Source organism: Sparus aurata, chromosome 1, assembly GCF_900880675.1.
Source record: "Sparus aurata chromosome 1, fSpaAur1.1, whole genome shotgun sequence".
NCBI lineage: Eukaryota > Metazoa > Chordata > Actinopteri > Spariformes > Sparidae > Sparus > Sparus aurata.
The window spans coordinates 34,139,543-34,162,058 of NC_044187.1; the positions used below are offsets into that span (position 1 = coordinate 34,139,543).

A 22,516-nucleotide genomic window follows, 5' to 3' on the forward strand; every position below is an offset into this window, starting at 1 on the left:
TTGGAGCCAGCCTGAGATTTATGTCACTGAAAACAGTTTTAAGTATCTGAGCTCAACCATTATCTTCAGTTCAGGAAATGAATTTTGCAATACAAAGAATGTCCTCCCATCTTGTTCTTCTCTCTACCTGCACCAGGCCTGCCAGCCAAGGTCAGAGGTGAAAGGCCTGACTACTGGGCTCCAAGGAGTACAACATTATTGTGACTACCATTTCACACACGCACGCACGCACACACACATGAAGGCGACCACAGGAGAACATTCCACAACAGCAAAGAGCTGGGCTGCATGAACATCCTGAGGAAACAACACTCACTTCCTGGCAAATTAAGCCAAGCCAACGGCTGCACTAGTTGATAACCGCCGCCGCTGGCTGACCACTGAGTGGCTGAGGTAAAGCACCACCTTAGTGTCCGCTCCGGCCCGCCCACCAGTATCAGATCTGCCCCCCCACACGCAGCCCTTCAGACACCATATTCACAAGTCCGTTAACCTCCAGCACAGCCAGCAGGATGGGCCTCCTGATACTGCTAACCTCCACGCTCCTGTACAGCTGTAAGACTGCTGACCTTTTATCTTCCTCTGTATAGGCGCTCTTTGGATGTGTTTCTGTGGAGGTGGTTAATAGATTTGTCTCTAACCTGGTGCTTTACTTTCTTTTTCTTGCCCCAAGACTTCCATCCAGGGAGAGTGGTGGACGCTCAGCGATGTGAGTATAAACTTCAGTAATTTAAAGCCACAACAGAAACAACTTCCTGAGTGTCTTCTAAAGAGTTTCCATTGATTGGGAATTTAAAAAGGGCCCATGGAGCATCACTGTTTTTGCTTTCCACGTGAACAGAGTTAATACGCTTTCAGTTGGAAGACTTTTAAATCTGTTCAGGCACTAAAATGCGCCCTGGAAAAACCAAGAGAGACACGTGGTTAGTCAGTGGAAAACAGTCCTGTTTATTATCAGAGCTCACTGATCGTTGGTGTGTGTTACGGTGGAAAAGCCGTGGTTGGAAGCGTTGGGAACATGCTGGCGAGCAGTGTCACACGCCTCCCTGTCCTCTGGAGTTGGATGGTGATATGCGTGAATCAGTCTGGATTAGTTGTCGCAGAGATTGAGGTGTTGTCAGCACAAGGGTCAAGATCTAGAGTTGAACAAAGACCCGTATTTTGATTGTTTTGTGTTGTTGTCCCGCTTGTGTTTTCTTATATTAGTGGCTGCTTCTTACACCACTGATTCATCAAATTTACCACTGTCAAATTGTTCTATTTGAATCTCTTAGAAGAGGTGAACCGTCCACTATTTCACTGGAAGAGAGCAAGAAAATCAGCTTTCATTGTAATAATATTGTAATAATTTTATCACTGCATTATCTGGCTATGACATAATTTACTAAGTATTGTGAAGAAATATGTTTTTTTCTATATGGCACCTTTTTTAATCAGTCATCACAAACTGCTTATTCTAATAAAGACAAAAGAAATACATAAAACATAGGCACAATAAAGGAGTAGCACGTTATTGACCTTAAAGTTCCTCTCAAGGCAGAAATTTTTTGTAGCTGTTTTTTTTTCCTTTAATTTGATCTTGATGACCTTCCGACCCTCTAGTCGGGCCCTGCTCAAGAAGGGCAAAATGCTGAAAATCCAAGGGACCTCAAGCCAAATTTTTTGGGAACATCTGGTTTAATCCAGTTGTTTAAGGATAAAGAATGACTGTTTTAAACTCTAATCCCGTTCTGTGTTTTATCTTATAATCTTATTCATTTTTATTCAATATATCATCTAAATAGTAACTATAGCTGTCAGATAAGTAAAAAGAGTGATATTGATAGTGTAAAAAGTATAATATTGATATTTAATGTGGCGGAGTAGACAGAAGAATAACATGTAAATACTAAAGTAAAGCACCTCAACATTGTGCCAAAGTACTTTACTTTAGTTAACGTATTAATCTACTTTCACACACTGGCTCAGCCTGCACCTGACATGGCTCACACACCTTTCTGAGAGCCCATAGCAGCTCTCTGCCCTGCACGCCTGAGTTTTCTCATCACCAGGCCTGCCAGCTCTCACTGAATGATGCTGGGTGTGGGCCAGATTCAGCAGGTTCTGAAATGGTGAAAGGTCCCCTGAGTGGCCTGTTTGTCTGACAAAGTGCTTTTCCTGTCCTTTTTTTTTTTTTTTGTTCTTTGGGTTTGTTTACTGCCCCACAACAGCAGCCTGTTGTCTTTAATTCTTCGCCATATGGGTGACATGGTGGGGAGGCTCGATGTACGTGTGCAGATGCTCTCCGTCTCTGGTTACGCTGCAGAAAGTTCAATTGTTGGCACATTTAAAGGCTACTTACAGGTTATTAGACAAAATGTTGCTCCTGCAGTGTTGGACAGTTGCTTCTACAATCATGACCCGGATAACAAATTATCTCCTACGAGTCATTAATTGGTTTCCACCTGTTCCTGCCTCTGAACCACAGGAATATTTAAATAGATCCGTGGCTTGAGGATCAGTTCAGGTAATTATGAAAGCGTCCACACGGGACCACGGGAATGACGCATTTCAGCTACTGCAATCAATCTAGAGACAATGAGGTGGGAAATTACAAAGTGCCCTGAAAGTAAACCATGATTAATAACTGATTACACTGGAAATATTTTGTCACTGGATCCAAAAATAAAAGAACAAACTTTCAATTGTGTAGGCAAAAAAATGTCATGAGCTGTTGCGTATTTGGCAGGGTTGGCAGATTTGTCTTTGACAGCGAAACAGGTCATTTCATACATGTAAGATCAGGGATCACATTAGCCCACTGATATTAGGGCCTTAATGAAGCCGTTTTAGAAACAAGTTGCTCCAAAAAACCCAAACTAGATCCAGCTGCGTATAGGCAGGTGTGCTCTTCCTCATTTCCTTCTATAATCAGCATTGTTGTTTTGTTTTTTTTTATCATCAGATCACTGCCAAAAATGTTACAGTCATGTATCCATGCATTGTTTCACGCGAGTCACATACCCAGATAGGATGCTGTCACCAGTATGATGAAATTCCATGGTAACACATCAGCTTCCTGAGTGCCAAGCGGACACTCAACTATGTGACAGCTGTCGTCATTTCAATTATTAGGGCATAATGACTTCTAAAGAGGGTTGACATCAACAAGAATGAGAAGAGGTTAAAAGGAAATTCTAGTCAGTCCACTCGTACGCAAGCTATGAGTCATAAACTCCAATGACTAAAGTGCATTCTTACCTTCTTCAGAAGAAAAAAAACCAGTAGTACTCAGGCAGCTGTGTATCAGTATAGGTGCCTAAAGTTAATGAGTCCACAGGGGGACCAAGATACTGTGCAGCACGACTGTGAACATATTACTGTTGTACTGTCGTACAGTCCTTTCTTGAACTCCCCAGTGTATTTCTCTAAAAGCCAGCATATACAAGTCTGAGAAAAACATTACAAATTAAAGAGCAGAAAGTCTAAATTGTTTTGAATATTTGAATAAATCAATAATAACATATAATATAAAATATGCAGGACAATAGCTCCAAGTTACTTATTAAACAAATTACAAAACAAAACAAAACAAAAAAATAATTGGAAAAAGTGTGATAAATATATACAGTATATAGTAACATGTATGAATATATGAAGAGTAAACAGAACCACAGACAAAAGATTTGTTAAATGTCAGCCTTATGTGTATAATAATAGTAGTAGTGGTAGTTAAATTGCAATCTTACATAGGACATTACATCCTAGCCATCAGATTATGGGCATTTTGCCCAAAGTTATAGGCCTCATAGCTCACAATGTTTTGGTAAATACACAATCATTACTTAGCTTAGCATAAAGACTGGAAGCAGTGCGAGACAGCTAGGCTATCTTGGCACTGCCCCCTATAAAGCTTCCTGATTAAATGCATATTTTGTATCTCCTTTGCTAAATATATGAACATCACCAAAATATAACAATGCCAATTTTGGTTAGGTGCTGAATATTCAGACTCAGTCGATGTAGGCTGTTTGTATAAGACTGTCGTATATACATCCTGAAAATGGGAAGTTACAACCCATACTAACCTGGTCACTAACGGTAGCTCTTTTTTTTTTTATTGTTGCATGGATTAAGCCGTTTTAATGCAATGGCTCACCTCCTCATATGCAAAACAAGTCCCCACTCAAAAGAAATACAGACAAACCGGAGCAAAAAAATGTTTCCCTATCCCAGAATGAGAATTGGTGTGGACATTTATCCAGATCTGACATAACATTGTGGATAAATAAATAGGTGTGGCTATGCGAGACTAGGTGCTGAACTCTCTTTTTGCCATCATCTAGCACAGTGGTTCCCAACCTGGGGTCCGGGCCCCCCCTAGGGGGGCGCCAGAGATCGCAGGGGGGGCGCACAACTTTGTCTGCTCTGAGGTTGTGAGGTTACCAAAATTATATTTGTGCACATTAAATGTATAAAATCCCAATAACACACCCAACTGGATAATCAAAAGTCTGTATAATCCAAATTGAATGTATTTTTGGTCCACATTTGAATTCATTAAGCTATTTATCACCAACACCCCTATGAGGGAGGCAGGTAGGTAGGTAAACTGTGTGTGTGGGTTTGTGTGTGATACACCTGATGACACAAAAAAGGAAGAAATGTATCTATATACATTGTAAAACAAGGAGAATAAGAGCAAAAACCTACAACTGTTGTTTATTTTTGCAAACAAAAGTTTGTAATTAATCACTATGCGGGTTGGGGTTGGGGGGGCCTGGCTTGTCTTCGACACAGGCAAGGGGGGCTTCAAGGAAAAAAGGTTGGGAACCACTGATCTAGCACATTAACACACAGACATAAGAGGGGTATTTACCTCCTAATCTAACTTGAAACATATAAAAAAGCTGTCAAACTGCTCCTTCAATATAATAAAAAAATGGAAATTGTCTTCACATATTACATAACAAGAAAGTATTTTCTCTTAAGGGAAACCATAAAACCTGCCCATTTCTATTATAGCTATAGAGTAGCTAAGCATGCCATAGCTGTGCACACATCTCTAAAGAAATTCTGCCTCACACAAGGTTCTACAATATCAGACAATAATCAGACAGACTGATCAGACAATCAGGCGTCTAGTTTTGTACTAAACATGAAAAGACCATCGTTCCTAATACATGAGAAACAATTTGTACCATGTGCCATATACTGTATGACACTGTACCAATTGCAATCAAATCACATGCAAAATGTTCAAACCAAATTGTGAAAAGAACAAAGTAAAAATCCTAACCAGACCTGAGCACAAAGCCTTGCTTAGATCTGGATAGGATTAGGTACAAAAACACCTTAGTTTGGGTTAGAAAGAGATTACTGTATGTTTTGGCTTACCTGGTTTTGTCGCCAGAAACAAGGCTGGAATTTGTCCCCAAGTCTCGTCAAAAATATCAATTTCTTTCATGTTTACAAATGTTGAAACACCGTCTCAAACAGCGGTCTCAAGATTGGCAGCTGTCTTGACGAGCTAGCTTAACCACCATCCCCTCTTTCTCTAGGATTGAAAGTCAGCTCATAGACAGTAGCTTGCACATGAACTCTAATTCCTTTTTTTTCAACTCCATCCCCAGTGTTCATATTAAAAGATATCACCCTGACCATCGAGCCCAGTAAGGACGTTAAGCGGGGCACTAATGTGAGTCTGAGATGCAAGGCCACCGTCTCTCAATCAGAGACTTGGGAGCTGCGTCGTGAGTACACTGTATACAAGGACAACAACCTAATCTACAACAAGACCAGCATCTCAGAGGAGATTCTCTACCCACTGGGCGAGGCCAGAGTCGCCAACAGCGGCAAATATAGGTGCGAAATCAACATTGACGACAAACCCCAGAGGCCCAGCGAAACCCAGAAACTCACAGTGACAGGTTGGTTTGTTATTGTGGATACAGTATTATCTGTTGTGGTTTTAGTAATTCAGATGAATTGACCTTGTCCACATAAGTTAATAGGCAATCATGAGTAATTACATTTTAAAAGACAAACAATTTATAAAATATATAAGTTAAAGATCTGTCAGCGGGTACCCCAAGAAATATGTAAAAATGTCAATGATATCTGATGAAGGAACTGAGATCTCTGAGATTTTAAATTTCTCTAACGTGCTTGATTCGGTAATGTTTACTTTGTTTTTCAAAGCTCTGTGGGATTAAAGCTGAGCACATTTTGCACATTTTGGTTTTCCAGGCCTGTCAAAACCACAGCTCCGCCTTAACAAGGGTGTGGTCAAAGAAGGGGAGGAGATAACGGCCACATGTATTGCTCCCGGTGAGATGGGATCATTTTTCTTCTACATCTACGAGGACTCTAATGAGATCAAGGAGAAGCAGGTCAGCTCCAACCAAGCAGAGTTCAAGCTTCGCTTCAGCAGTGTTAACAGACGCAGAATTCACTGTACCTATACTGTCCTCATAACGCCATACTCCGTCAAGTCGGAGGAAAGCAACAACGTCACAGTTTCAGTCAAAGGTAAGAGCATCTCCAAACTTCTGTACTTTTCAAATCATTGGACCAATCTCAGCACTTTTTTTTCACTGGTTTTATTTCTTTAGAGCTGCCCATTACAATAGATTTGGATATTGACCCTGTGACCAGGGTCTATGAGGGAGACCAACTAAACATCTTGTGCAAAGTCAACGGCTTACAGCACAGTGATGAAAGTGTCAGACTCCTCCTGATCCAGGGGATCCAGATTCTCAGCAGTGGACTCACCAACGTCAGCCACAGCATGGTCGCGCAGGCAAACTACGCTGAGGAGTTTGAGTGCAAATTTGAAATGGGAAATGTGGTGAAAACTGCCACAAAGACGATTTCAGTGATAGGTGAGTGGACAGAGGTAACTACAAACCTGTGTTCTTACCGCTGCCATGTTTTCGGTCTTAGAAGTATCGACCATTGTAGGCATTAACTATATATAGTCTTGTGGAAGCTACATCTGTGGAGCCCCAAATCTTACGTTATGTTGGAAAGTTGTCAGACAAGTCAAATAAATACAATAACTGACAATATCAAAACACAATATTGTTAGTTCAGTGATCAAAATTAGGTTATACTTTAATGTATCCTTTATTTTCTATTTGGTTAGTTAAATAGAAAGTGAATAACTTTACTCTTCTATTTAATTTAACAAAGCTAGCAAACTCTGCTAGTCTTGGCTTTCCAGCTAAAATGCTTAAGCTGCTGATAAAAGAAAGCACACATCGATGCTATGGCTGTATGCGGTATGAATTAAGAATACGACAACAGACACTGACTAGTTTACTCTGCAGAGCGGGATAATAGAAAAAAAGCATGAGCTAGTGATAATGTACTGTATGATTTGTATTATCAACTGATGAAATGTAAAGTACTAAGCTTTTTATTTATTTAACCCACATTTATTTAATTGAAAGCATTGTCCTTTTAATTGATTCTTTTGAAATGTATTGATTTGATACATATATCTGATAATCTTAAAAACATTTTGTCAGTTTCGTGGCTCCACATCCATCAGTTAGCCTTATTCAGTGACATCAATGCAGATAATGTCTTCTTTTGTCATTTAAATCCACAGAGCTGTTTTCAGCGCCCACTCTCACCGTGTCTCCAGATGAAGTCTTTCAGAGGGACGACGTGACACTAACCTGCAAAAGTGAGAGCTATGCCTCCGAAAGACTCAGCGAGGACGAGTTGACTTACACTCTTGATCCACCCCAAACCCCACAGACCCCCAGCAGAAAAGGAGTATTTTCTGTAAAGTCCCTGCGGATTGAAACCAACTATACCTGTGTAGCTGAAGCCATGAGGATCAAGAAAAGAAGTAAAACCCTGACTGTACGCCCTAAAAGTAAGCTTTTTCGATGCCTCTTCAAATGCAAAACAAAAATTAAAACATGCAGTGAGTGGATATAGGCCTCATGCAGAAATGCACCTCATTACATAATTGCTTTAGCAATTTTACATGTTGACCTCAGGCCTCGAGCCAAAATATCCCGGTCCAAACCATGTCACTAGTGAAAGATTGCAGAGTCTGAGCAGTAGGGATCGGGTAGTGGAGGTGGAGTATCGATTTCCTACATAATAATTACATTTTACTCCCTTTTTATAACATTAAATAATTAATTAAAATCAGACTTGTTAAAAAAAATTAACAGCTGAGCATACTGCAGGGTGATAAGGACACTAACATGGAGGGGGGGGGAGTGTTTATGACCCACACTGTGCAAATTACAGATATAGGCAAGAGCCAGATCATTCAAGACTTCAAAAACAAGCAGTACAACAAAAAACTCATAGGCCCACTAATTCCAGAATGAAGTGCATTGCAATAGTTGAGTCTGGAGGAGATAAAAGCATGGATGACCTTTTCTGTATCTGCAGGGGAATGGATGGTGGATCTTACTCAGTAGTGCAAAGCAGGAATGCATCACTTTAGTCACTTGGGTATCAAAGGTCAATTCTGAGTCAAAGACGACACCCAGGTGACAAGCCTCCTTTTGAACACTATTTGATAGGGCACCAGGACTAGAGGAGAGGTTATTAATGCTACCAGTGCTAGGGCCACAAGAGGTCATTATAATTAAATCTGTTTTTGACTCATTTAGTTGCAGGAGATTGCTGGACATGCAATTTTCAATTTTAGTGCAGCAGGATATAACTGAGTGCCAGGCTTTAATGCATTATATAACTGGGTGTTTTTAAAATTGCAATGAAAGTCAATGTAACTGGATCCAAAATGTCTAAGCAATATTCACCCCAGGGGTTCCATATGAATAGTAAATAACAGGGTACACAAAATAAGCCTTGGGGAACCCCACAAAATAAAGGTGTGAGGAGGAGGAGGCATCTCCAACAATTACAGAGACGGACATTGGAAAAAAGCCATAAAGAGCATAAACATACAAATCATGTAGGCCTGACTGACAAATATCATAAGGCCAGCTTGGTTACATATGTCTGAACAGGCTTTCTGATTTTGCTTCATAGGGTTCGTCAACAGGGAGTCAGTGTGACTTATATTTCTCCTCTCCTCTTTAGTTTTTGTCTCCACACCAAAGATATCTGTGGTCGGCAGGGCAATCCTTGGACAACCCGTCAAGATCCTCTGTCAGTCGGACATTGGCAGCCTGCCAATAAACTACACCCTGTTTAAAGACTTCGTCGAAGTGAGCACAATCAGCATCAATCGGAGTTCTCAACAGGCTCACTTCGAAGTCAACATCACCAGTCCTGAGGACATAAAGCAGTACATTTGTGAAGCAAGCAATAATCACAGACACAATAAGCAACCGCTTAGTGAGAAACTCAACGCTATTGTCATAGGTAAATTTTCATTTTCAAGTATGTTGATCCATATTATATGATTAGTATATTTTGTATGTTGCCTAATCAACACTGTTCAATCGTACATGATCAATCAATGGATTACTACATGTAAACAGTTTTGGTTAGCCCACTGTGGCTTTAGAAAGGAGCATTTGTATGAAAAGAAACAACTTCTGCGAAATGAGTTTCACCTCAAAGTTCATGTTGTTGCTTTATTAGCATTTCAGTCATGTCACACTACCTGCTCGGCAGATGAAGTTTGTCTAGTCAGATTTTTATTTCTCTGAGCAAACAACTTGTCATCAATTTCAAAGTCAAGACTAAGTATTTGAAATCGAAGCTCAATTATTGACAACATTGTTTTATTGAATGAATACATTAAACAAAAAAGCTTTGCCATTATTTTGGTTCAGGCACATCAGAAAAAATATAATATAAATTACATTTTTGGAAACACTCGTAGTTACCTCCTTATCGAGAGTAATATGCAAAGATAAATACCACTCTTTTCATTTAGCTCAAGATTAAGCTTGCACAAGCAACCAGTTAGTGTAGCTTAGAATAAACACTGGAAAAACAGGGAATCGGCTCGTCTAATGTGATGTGATTAAGAAGCTAATCTGTTGCTCATGGTAGCTTAATATTTACTGTACAAAGATATAAATGGTATTGGTAATCCAACTCTCCAACAAATGAGCATATTTCCAAAAATGTATACCTTATGTGTGTGTGTCTGTAAACGCAATAATACCTTTATATTTGAGCCTGTGTTGACTAATCTCACCTCTTTTCCTTCACCCTTTTCTCTCCCAGTGCCTCCATCGTACGCAGAACTGATGGCTGTCCCAGACGAAAGCGGAATTTATGAGGGAGATGATCTCTACCTCCTTTGTCGTGCCGACGGCACACCGCCAGTCACTTTTAAGTGGTACCATGTAGGCAATAACCTGCCGCTGTATACTAACACCTCCAATGACTACAGCAGCAGCTACCAGGTACCCTCAGTGTCCAAAGAGCACAACGGCAGATACTACTGCGAGGCTTTCAACCACGTCAACAAAGTCGTCCGCAGTGAGGAGGTCACGATAGAAGGTGAGAATGATGGATATTTATGTATGGTAGGGACCCACCTGCTGCAGACCTTCTGTTCTGTGACTGATGCTGACCTCTGACTTTTTTACCTCTGAGACATGCACAAAAAATAACTGTTTCTAAGGAAAGTTGAGCAACAGATTCTCAGTAGGTTACCTGGGTAGAGAAATGTAATTTTACAGCTGTCTTCCAACAAAGCAGCAAGATGATTTTTACCGTACCCACAATTTTGATTGTGCATCTAACTGGTCATGGTTTTTAACCATCCTGTGTAGCAGTGATGTAGATGCAGATAAAGTTTAACAGGCTAGCACATCCACATTCCAGATGTACTGAATAGGTCGATTGCCAGTCACTTACAAAACAACATAACTGTTACAGCGTACCACTGACAGCCGTACCAGTTAGGGTTTAAGAAAGAAAACTACTTGGTTAGGTTTAGGAAAACATAGTTTTCGTTAAAACTACTATGTTACGTATGTTACTTCATTTACAAACATTTACAAAACTGCAGTTATTTAACCTCAATACATTAATGAGTTAAACTAAATCACAAATTATTTTTGTGCTCATGCTAGTCACGAACAGCAGTGTCCTGGGTGAAAGTCCTGTGCTTCTTTGACCAAATTATCTGTCGCTCACCTCCTCCCATGCAGACCGGTTGAGTGCAGACTGTGTGTGCATTCGTATCTCAGCTCTATTCCAAAAGATTCCAAAATCTAGCAGGAAGTCTGGTAACTTCAGCCTTTGCCCTTTAATTCTACGTATTTTACAATACTTTGAAATAGACTACTACACTGATTTAATATTGAAACTACTTTCATAAAGTTGCAGGACTTACATGACCTAAATTACAACACAGTTATGATAGCAGCATTACACTTAAGCACAGCAGTAAATGAGCTAAATGCTCGTTTTAGCATGCCAACAAGCTCACTGTGACGATGCTAACTTGCTAATATTTAGCATGTTCACAGGTGTTAGCATGCTAACATTTGCTAATTACCACTTAACAAAAAGGACTGCTGAAGCCGATAGGATTGTCCTTAGCTTCTCAAGTATTTGGCCAGAAATTAAAGTATTGGGAAATACCGCATGTATCCATTTCCCAAATTTCCATTATTTTTGTTTGTCACTGAACTTTTGTTCTTCCTGTTGCTCTCTCTCTCTCTCTCTCTCTCTCCTCGTAGTGCAAATGGTGTTGTGGAAAAAAGCTCTGATCGGGGGGTTCTGTCTGCTGGCGGTTTCGGTGTTGGTGGTGGTGTGTGTGCTCTGCTTCAGATCCAAGAGAGGTAGAGAGACCTACAGTCCTCCAGCGAGTCAGGCCTCTTTTGTCTAACTATGTATGAAAACCAACTTTCCTCCACCTACTTGCAGCTGCTCTTCTTCTCACCTCTCCTCTCTTATTGTAGGTAAAAGAGATGGAGCTGCTGAATTGTCAGTGTGAGTTGGCTCGACTACTTGGCTCCTCTGAATGTGACAGATACTGTAGAAGTTAGTGACGGTGCATCTAGTTTTATTAGCTGGCTTAGTTGGCTGAGGGTGTGAGAGTGTTATGTTTCTGTTATTTATAGTCAATAAAGAACCACACTAGTTGTTTTGCATGTTTATACAGTTTAAAGCACATAGACGTCCTGTTACATTTTTAGTTTGATATCCTACCTTCAAGGTAGAAATAGGTCAAATAATAGTTTGATAGAAAGATCAACTTTCTAGACTTGCGACTTGCTTGAGACAAGACACGCAGAGTATTGAGACAGTTTCCTTTGTTGTCACATAATCTCTCTGCCAACCTCAAGGTGACGACAAGACAGTGGAAAAAGTTACTGATCCCAACCAAAATATATTCATATAACCCTCTGTAAAAGCACAAATATACGTTTTTTACTCTAGATTTTGTATAGATTAAATAAATATAATATGATGATGAGGCAAATTTTGCTACCTTTAGCCGTTTCCCTTTGTCTTCTGACTCTAGCTTCACATTTAATGTACACACGAGAGAGATGTTGATTTTTTCATCAAACTCAGAAAGAGGGCAAACAAACATATGTTCCAAAATGTTATCCCGTGTTTGAGTAATTTATTAATCCCTGGTGGAAGTTGCAGTGTCACAGTAGCCAAGTCACATAAATAACTAATGAGTTAATGAAGTAGGTAAAAAAAAAAAAGTACAATAAAAGAAAAATATATATACAAAGACAAAAAAATATTGCATAAAGTAATGTAGGACAATGATATGTGTAATATGTATTAAATATATACTGTATGATGGCGCTGGTGCCCCAGTACTGGACAAGGGCAAGTCATGATTACGTCAGAGGTGCAAGATTCTCCTTGTACATTAATATAGAACTAACTGAGCGTGAAAGGTTTTCGTATTTAAAAACGTGAAAAACAAAGCTTTGCCACATTTATTCTTCTTTTCTCTTAAGGACAGCAGCTTTTGTTAAGTCTCCATGATGGACACAATCTGTTCTAGTGAAACATTTTGTATGCTCTGAAGAAAACTCCACAGGGAGCCTTTAACACAAGCTGCTGCAACAGGCTGCTGATAGAGCTGCGGCATCATAATGGGCAAACAACATGCAAAACCACCAGTCTGGTTACTGAAGTGTATTTCAGCATGTATCAGAATTATATCACAGATGTTATTCAAGCTCAGATCATTTTTGCATTAAGTAGATTCTTGCTTGACCTCACCGCTGCCCAAGATGACTTTATTTTCACTATTTCTCAGAAAGCCTTCAAGCCCTAAATCAGATGACACTTTAACAGTGACTCTAACCCACGACACAGAGGTTTATAACGCAGACAAAGGTAGCTTGGTTTAACTATTCTCCTGTGTACCACTGACTGTCTCCATCAGTCATCATGTTAACAGCCATGGGTCATCTCTCCTGCCTCACCAGTCATGGCATGCTTCCTGTTGTAACCACAGCAACCCATTTTCATCCCATGATCCATGTTCTAATATGCATGCAGGGCTCATGTTGTGGTGACCCGTCTACTTTTGTTTATGTAACTGTCTGTGTTGCTTTCCAAGTCGCAGATATCCTGTTGTAGTTTACGTGCACGCACAACATATGTACCTTGGAGCATACTGTCTTTGTCTGTCTCTGACATGTTTGCATGCTGATTGTGTTTGTGTCTATGTATTGAAGAGGCAGGAAAAAGTTGGCTATGCGATACAGTTGTCCTAGGAAGTAAATTGAGGTACAAGCCGTGCTTACGCAGGAAGAAGCTGCTTAAGCAGCTCAACCATAGCACACGGCATTGATTGTCAATTGTTGCTTAGAGCGCTCATTATCATCTTCTTCCAGACGCAGCGCTACTCTATGATGGCACAGAGGGGAGAGTGACCAATGGGGTGCGAGATAGCACGGCGTCGCTTCCCGCTGACATCAGCAACAGGAGCAGCTACAGTATCCCAGCCACAGTGTAGAGATGCCCCACAATGGGCGGGACTGAGTTCAATTTTCTAAAATATTTTCAAAGAAGGGAGCAGTAATCCTGATGCCAGTGTGATGGGATTTGGACACTGTCTTCACTGATGAGTTCTCTCAGTGAAAAGGAGGGGTGTGTTATGAGAACTATATAAGCCAGGACCCTATGCTCCCTCTCCCCTCCTCCTGCAATCTAGACGGCCTCCGAATTTATACTTAACATTCATTTCTTTGTCCTTTGTGTCTTCATTTGTTTCATGTCCTCTATTGTTGCAACTGCTCTATTTGTGTGATGTGCATGTTTAAAGGGGCTTGGTGACAGATTCATTTGTATATACATTTTATCACCATCACAGGAACTGTTTGTATATATTTTTGGTTGATCCCTTGACTGAATGGAAGAGACACATATAGAATAAAGACGTTGGTTTTATTTAGAAGTGTGTCAGTACAATTCATTTTGCTCCAGCCGAGGCTCAATATGCTGAAAACCTTTATAGAGCATAAAATTCCAAGTCCAAAAACATGTTTATTATCATCACGCCTGCCTTAACCTTCCATTTCAGTATATATGCCGGATAGTGCAACCGTTCTAAGCAAAGACCCATGGTGATAAAACATAAAGTGGATTCATTTCCTAAAAAGGAACTCACGACAGAGACTTCCTTGAAAAGTTGAAACAATGGAGCTTGTAAGAAACTTCCTATGTTGGCACAGAGTGGGTTGGGGGCAGGGGGGCTCAGTGTTGATGAAACTGGTGGCGAGGGTGGGGCTTATTTTGTTTCAGGCCAGGCGAGTTTGAATACATGCAGCAGGTGGAGGAAATTAATCCCATAAGCCTAGTTGGGCTGTGTGCAAGATTACATTACCAACTGGGAAGTTGCAATGGGAAGATGTTTTTTCCAGAACTTGTTGTGCAGCTGCTGCTGAATTAACAGCCTATTGTGCACAAGGCAGCGGAAGATTTCTGTATGCACCAGATGAAATCCGCTCCTTTGTTACTGGCTGTATTTTAGGAATAAAAAAAAGCCTCCACTGAAGGCCAAATTGTAGAGATATGGCACAAAGAATGCCTCACATCTCTCCTTTGTGACTGTCAGGCAGAATGTAATGCCCATGTCTGACTTTTAGAAATGGAAAAATAGTTCAGATTTGTGCACATATTTCTATTCACTTTTACGAGTTGGGTGAGAAGAGCAATACCCCTCCCATGTCCGACTGTTAGTGTAGCTCAGCGATACAGAATGAAAGAAGGGAACTGTCAGCCAGGCTTCGTTCAAAATGTTTTAAAGTATTAAAATTGTAAAAATTAGATATTACATCCTTGTTAAACTACAATTTAGTTGTATTTTCACTTAAGTTATTGTATGGCTTAAACAAACAAGAGAGAACATGGTAATAAGCCAGTTTGTACAGAGCTAGGTTAGCTATATGTCATCATTTCTGGTCTTTATACCAAGCTAAGCTTAACAGTTGCTGGCTGTAGCTTTGTATTTATCTGACAAACTAACGAGTGGTATCATTCATCTCACGCAACCCAAAGCAAGAAGGTGATTATGTCATTTTACCCCAATGTGTGACCTTATCAAACATTGCCTAGATGTCAGGTGATATTCATACATGTTGCTCTGTAATGTGTGATTTAACTGCTAATTGCTTATTAAGGTATGTGTATTAATTCTAATTAGTGCAGAATCTTTACAAGTTAATCAAAGTCTGTGTTTGGCAGCCACCCTAATACATGATGTTTGTGTCTCTGTGTGTCACAGTGGTCATGGACAGCGGAGCTGCAGTCAGCGTCTGGACCAAACGACCACCTGAGGAAGGTGAGCCGGGCTTTGTATTATGAACCATTATGTTCATGCTTTAACTGAAAATGTCTTACAGTTTTAAAAGGAGCATGTATATTTAACATGACCGGATTTATTGAGAACCAAGCACTTAATCTCAGAGTGCCTCAATGTTTCTTCCCTAAAGCAGTGTGTAACTTTGGCTGAACTGCAGTCACAGCAGAAACCCCGGACATTTATGGACTACTGACAAATTCTACTTCTACTTCACCACACCTCAGAGGCAAAACTTTACTTAAACACCACTGCATTTGTCCGAAAGCTTTAGTTACTATTCAGATTACAGTTTTCCCTCCCCTTCCTGTCCAGTGAAAACCATGTTTCGCCTTTATGTGTTGAGAAAATGTTCCTCTTTCGTCAGCGTAATAAACTCTTGGATTAGCTTGAATATGCATCGTCGCAAAGCTGAAAACAGGCTCATTTTCTCACTTAAAGGAGCCATGTGGTTCTCACAGGACAGTGGCGCAACAAACATAATGATCTAATACAATATGATGCATTCCTGTACATTAAACTAGACAACAGTTTATTTTTTATGTTTAAGTGAGCTCTAAAGTGAGCTCTAAACAAACACAGCAATAAAATGCCATATACACATTAATGCAAATTCATAAATATCAGATATAATAGGAAAACATTTTACTAACACGTCAATACTTTTGATACTTTCAGTTAAACAGGTGCCATCAGTTATAGAAGTTAACATGGTCAAAATACTTGAGACATGAATTTTCCCCATTTTTCATTTAAAAGTTAATAACTTTATATCTGAATATTTTAATGACATATTGACAGACAAAAACTTAAAGTGTCCCCGGTTTTTGTTTCGGAAATCAGATCTCCATATATCTACCTGAAGCTTACTGATTAGTGTATTCAAACGAACAAGGTTGATGTTATTCTTTTGGGGGTTTTTTTACCTCCGCCGAGGAGAGGATGTTTTCGCCCGTTTCCACTTGTTTGGTTAGTTGTTTTGTCAGCAGTATTACATAAAAACCAGTGTACAGATTTCTACAAAACGTGGATGGAGGATGGGTCTCAGCCAAGAATAGACCTAATTAACTATTGTGCAGATATGAAACCTAATTAAATGGAAATTAAATGTTCCATTTGTATGAAGCAGACGAGACAAGAAAACCGACTGTCCTGACACACTAACAGATTAATCCGTGCTGAAGGTCAATTTACTAGCTTTATCCAGAGCTCTTAGTCATCCGTGTGTTTTATTGGCTGCACATAAATCACCCAATCTGACTGTCCACTCCCTTTCCCATTATTAAACAGTAGCACTGGTCTTCAGTGAGGGACAGGGATGTGGTCCTCGGCTGCTGGACCCTATGCCATGCCAGTTCGCAATCATCCGTCCCATCAACAGATCTGAAAAAATACACTGATATTTAACTGAGGAGGAGGAGTTTGGCATGAAGCAGCCATCCTGATAAATCCTGAGACTATTTCTAGACTATAAATATGTATTTCAGAAGCTAAAAGTCTAATTCTGTTTCCTTTGAAGCATGATCGCAAGCTCAAGATAGCAATCTGCAATCAGTGCGCCTGACCACACCTCACTTTAGGACCAGCACACCCGAGGGTGCACAGGTAGCCGCAGGTACATTGGCCGTTGGGTGCTGGGCGTGAAAATGACAACTGTGTCGGACTGAAACTAGCAATGACACTTGCGCTGTGCGCCGCTTTGCTCTGAGCGTCAGTCCCAGGAGTTTATTTCTTTCTTTTATTTGTTTATTGTTTCACCAAACCTTTATTTCCAAGGTCAAGAAGAAACCAATTGTAAAGAAAATAATACCCTAAATTAAAATAATATGAAGTCCAGCAGAATTCTTAGCATGTTTTACAGATAATTGTGTTAACCTGTTTAGATGTAGCCATTGATGAGGAGAGCAGCATGGTAACCAAAGAGCCTGATGTGGAGTACACTGAGGTGGTACATCCCCGGCCTGTGGATCCTGCCAGAGGTAAACGCTCTACAATCACACAATCAATTATATATATGTATTGTTTCTCAGACACCAAACTCTAGCATTTTCATATTTTTTCCCCCTCTGTTTTTTTTTCTGTACAATCTCCCTTTCCATTCAAAACACCTTCACCAGTTGCTTTTTTCTAAACTTTACCCACATTCTTTCATAGCTGATATCAGGAACCAACACATCCTGGGAGGGGCCTAATTACCCGTAATTAACACATCTCCACATTGCCGTAACTGCAGGGATAACTGCTGGGATTTCCAGACACATTGCAGACCGTATAAACAGGAAGGGCTGAGCTAATTGCCATGCTGGTTTCTGATACTGGCCCCTTCTTCATCATGGTCCCGTGCTCAAGGTCCCGACGGGCTGGACAGAGAATGTGACACAACCCACCTAATTTTAGATTTCTGTTTATGAAAGATCAAACAGACAGTATCTGCTCAACTGTGTCTTTTGATGTACAAGTAGGTTAATGTGTTGCTTTTTACATTAACAGTCCCGCTCAGAAAAGGCACAGACACAGTGTACAGCGAGCTCCAAAACTCTCCACATGGTGAGTTTGACATCTTTAAAGATGCACCGATAAATATATTTACACTAACGCTGGATTAAATGTTAATGTGATTGAGGTTTCTCATAGTAACAAACCCATGGAGAATCGCGCAAGCCCACAGTTCCCTTCAGCTCTGCAGAGCATTTTAGCGTCTTTCAGCCCATTGTTTTGGTTTTAGTTCAACTTGACTGTTTAGGGCTAACTGCTCTCATTTTGAGCCACTACAGGCAGCTTTTCTCAAACCCACTGTACACAATTAGCAGCTAGAGAGTCAAATATTTTTTTTGTGACAGTTGATGGAAACCTAAACAGAGCTAATATGAAAGTGAAAATTTGGACTTGACTGGTGGTCAGATGCTTAACCTCCTCTCTATAGGCAACCACTTGGAGAGGAGCTGCCAGAAACTATTTGGAAAATAAATACTTAAAAAATACTTTGCACATGATTAGACCAAACATCCGTCTATCACCTTCTATTACGAGCTAATTTCAACAAACCATATCAGAACAAGGAGCGTTCTACCAGCAAAGCCCGTTGGTAAATTAAACTTTTATTAAAGCCAGTTAAAAGAAGAGCGAAAATGTCCTACGTCCGTGGTGCAGTTACTTGCTCTTCTTTCAATGAAAGACACTCTCAAGTTCTGATATAGCTGATGCTACATAGCAACCATGCTAACTTGGGGAGCTGCCGTTGTTGTTTTCGAAGGAACAGATGCTTTCTTACTCTCCCTCACAACTAAACCATACCCATAGCTGTCAGTAATTCCTTGAATGAAGCTGATTGGTTCAGCTAAAATACTCCCAAACAGGGGCAGAGGCAATTTTTTTGTTACTAGTCATGTAGCTATCCCAACCACTCACTGACGCCATCCTTCTCAGCTCAGTTGAGACTGACCTCTGGTGGCGTGTGCTCTGCACTACAATATATCGCCTCATTACAGCATCTCTATATTAGTTAAATAGAAAGAGGAGCATCTGTACTGAATATCTTGCCTTTTCGGATCTCTAAATACCCTGGTATACCTCAATACCACCCCAACATAATGGAAGGATAGTTTACCCTGGCCCGCTACAGAACCGTGACCATATCCTGTTACTACTGGCAGGAACTTCCTGTTATTAGAACAGCAGCCAGACACTAGATGTGTCTATCGTACAGTCCATCGGAGTCCTAATGTTTCCTGTTCAACACTGACTAAAACTGACTTGTTTAGAAAGCATCTGTAAGAATGACTGGAAATATTCTAAATATTGATTTAGACAACTGATGAAACACAGGGCCACAGCAGAGGAGGACCAAGTGAGTCAACAAGGTCAGCCATGCCGTCATGACTGTCAGATGACTAATGAATAACTCTGAGGTCAGCCAGTGAGTGAGCAGGGTACACCCTTCTAACCTGCGATGTTTTTTTTTCCTTTAGGTCCTGCTGACTACCATGACTATGTGAGTAATTAGCAGCACAATCACACTCGTGTTCCTCCTGCTACCACCATTACACCTGTGTGCCTTTTTCTGCTCACCTGTGACAGTTTCCACTGCAGATATATATACAGTACATACATACATATATCATCCATATACTGTAAAGATTCCTTATATCTATGCATAATTTTTTGCATAGATATGTGTTTTGCTTTTTCAGAAGAAATCCCTAAATTGATCAAATTCACTCTAATTTTTTTGTCGACTGAAGTTTTCTTGTTGATGACTTATTAAATGAATGTGTTTTATAGCAATTACATAGATTCGTTATATTGATATCTATGCCATTGTATACTGTTGAAATTCCACATGATGACATGTACAGTATATGTTATTATGAGTAATATGACAAAAGTCTACGGAAGCCCATCCAGTCCCATTTCACGTATAACTCAGCCCTCCAGCCAAAGTCATGATGTCACACATGGCTAGCCTCTGTTAGCATCTGTAATTACATGCAATCTGTCATTCAGCCTTTCTTTCACCGGTCCTTCTAAATCTGGAGTCTATTACCAGAGTTTACTTTCCAGGTTCCAAGACAAATCAGACAAATCAGCTCCACAGCTTGTTGCTGTTAGAAATCGACAATTAACGATTAACAAGGTCAAACAACTGCAGCTCCCATTAAGAAGGCATTAACTGTGAATTTGCTTATTGCGATTGCATTTTCTCTGTATTAGTCATGTATATATCGACTCAGCTATTTCAGAAAGGTCAATAAGATTTTATGGAATTATAAACTAATGAAAAAAATCTGTAGGAATCTTGTGAGAATGTGGCATTCACACATTTCCTACAGGAAGTGCTTCACATTGTTAAATCTGAATGAGTCACATAGTCTTAAATGTACTATTTATTTTTTCCTGTACTGTTTTTAAAATAAATGGTACGCAATCGTAGAAGCCTTTTAAGTAAAATCGAACAATTAGTTAAATAAAAACTTTTATACTTTTAACAACTTGATGAATCATCCTGGTATTCCTCCCTCCTGGTCAGAGTGACTGTTTGCAGGCTGATAATCCAGAGTGAGTGGGAAACTGCTGTCAAAGTTTCCAGACAAGAACAAAGGCATTTGGGCTGGGGCTTCCTTCCTTATCGCCCGCTCACATCAGCGCTGTGGCCCAGTCAAATTACCTCCAAGCCCATCTCAGCCAGCATACTGTCCCCCAGCATGCCTTAATCACTGCTGCTCTTGGCTGAGCTGTTTGTCTCCCTACATGGTGCTGGAGGCAGATGAAGAGAGGAATTTGAAGGGGAAAAAAAAGCAAAGGATGTGACATCATGTCATCTAAAAAAAGGTTGATTCTTTCATCAGTGTATTATCTTGACGATTACATGCTTTGGTCTGACAGTAGTCTTATTCCCAGCGTCCTCTGGGAGTGTGTTATTAGGTTTTGCTTTAATGAAAATAAGGATTAGCACTTTGGTAATTAGGCAAATGGATAAAAACACAGTTTAAAGTCAGATTTTATGTTTTGCGCACATATTACAAGACATCATAAAAGCATACTTTTATTGGATTTTGATCCACTTTAGCCACAGTTTAATGATCAGATTAAATGAATGGAGTATCTGTGGTTTGATGGCTCTGCTTTGTGTGTCAGCATGGTTCAGTAGAGTACGCCGAGCTCAACGGTGAACAACCCGAGGTCAATCACTACCATCCAGAAGTCAACAACTTCCAGGACCTGCCGATGCCCGTGGATTAGTGATCACAGCCTTGTTTCCTTCACACAAAGCTCTGAATATCTCTGCTTCTGTCAACGCTACTCAGTACATTCTCTGTTTCCAATCAGTGATATAATTGACTGCTTAGTTAGCTGTAAATATTGTTGTATCTCAATAAAGCATGTCACCTGTCTGTATTGTGTTTGGTGGGGTGGTTTTCATGTGAGATGTAGGGCCATGGTATTACAGCTCATGAGCAGAAAATGACTCGGCCATCACCATCATCAGGAAATCATTTCTTCATTGTCAGTTCAGTCGTGTTAAGAAGGGAATAGACGGGCAGAAGAGGGGGATGGGATAAAATAAAATGGAATTTAAATGTTAATATAGAAATAGATTAACCATTATGTTCTGTATATGCGGTGCCTTTGGTGTGTGCACCAGCACAGGTTTCACCAGCAGGTTTACTGGACCATACCTGGACTGTCTGGGTTCTTCTGTTTGATTCTGTGAGGTTATGGAAAAATATTTTATTTTACTGTTTATTTCCGTTTAAGGAAGATATTGGTCTATCACAGGTATACCGGCATCAGCGTTTATGTGACCTGATATTACATGTTCTTAAGAGATTATATTGCAGAAAAACAAAGGCTTGGGGTAATTTAAGATTAATAGTAATGAAAAGTTCAGCAATTTGTTTGTTCCATTTCCACTGAAGTTTACTGTGTCAGTGTCATTTTGCACCATGAAGTTTAACTGTATAAAGTCCTTCCTCTGTCACACTGCCTTTGTCACAATTGTTTGCAACCACATTTGAGGGATTATTGCAAAAGATATGTGTGAATCAGCCGATATATTAACATCAGAACTTTTCAATCCTTAAAGTGAGACTCTCGCCAAAATGCAACCTAGGGTCTTTTTGTGAATGTACCCGAGTCAAACGTTCATTTAAAAGCACAATCATGATGAAAGTGCCACTTTGAAGATTGACCATATTTTCGTTTTCAGGTCAAAATCATTTTCAATGGCAGTGCTAGGGGCAAATACTATGTTAGCATCAAGATCGCTGTTTTTAAAACACTAAGAAGACT

The 22,516-nt window shown here is 40.0% G+C and overlaps 1 protein-coding gene across 11 annotated transcripts; it reads left to right on the plus strand.

Moving 5' to 3' along the window:
• The first annotated feature begins 159 nt into the window (after window positions 1-159).
• pecam1b (platelet and endothelial cell adhesion molecule 1b) lies at window positions 160-22,205 on the plus strand. 11 transcript variants are annotated; one of them, XM_030433852.1, is made up of 16 exons: window positions 160-555; window positions 674-709; window positions 5,613-5,909; window positions 6,229-6,510; window positions 6,594-6,863; window positions 7,595-7,867; window positions 9,058-9,342; window positions 10,159-10,437; window positions 11,628-11,729; window positions 11,850-11,880; window positions 13,178-13,257; window positions 15,653-15,709; window positions 17,611-17,706; window positions 18,218-18,274; window positions 19,696-19,718; window positions 21,362-22,205. In XM_030433852.1, exons 1-16 carry the CDS (start codon window positions 513-515, stop codon window positions 21,464-21,466), a joined length of 2,316 nt encoding a protein of 771 aa, XP_030289712.1. In that variant the 5' UTR covers window positions 160-512; the 3' UTR covers window positions 21,467-22,205. The 11 variants fall into 11 exon arrangements, 8 of the variants coding, with proteins under 8 accessions (XP_030289712.1, XP_030289731.1, XP_030289746.1 ...); XR_003985991.1 differs by lacking the exon at window positions 18,218-18,274 and having other exon boundaries at window positions 162-555; window positions 13,182-13,257; window positions 21,362-21,622; XM_030433861.1 differs by lacking the exon at window positions 18,218-18,274 and having other exon boundaries at window positions 163-555.
• The last annotated feature ends 311 nt before the right edge of the window (window positions 22,206-22,516 follow it).

Coding starts and splice junctions, on each gene's coding strand:
- pecam1b (XM_030433852.1), top strand. CDS start 513: ATGGGCCTCCTGATACTGCTAACCTCCACGCTCCTGTACAGCT. Junction 6,511..6,593: donor CGTCACAGTTTCAGTCAAAG/GTAAGAGCATCT, acceptor TTATTTCTTTAG/AGCTGCCCATTACAATAGAT. Junction 11,730..11,849: donor CTGCTTCAGATCCAAGAGAG/GTAGAGAGACCT, acceptor CTCTTATTGTAG/GTAAAAGAGATGGAGCTGCT.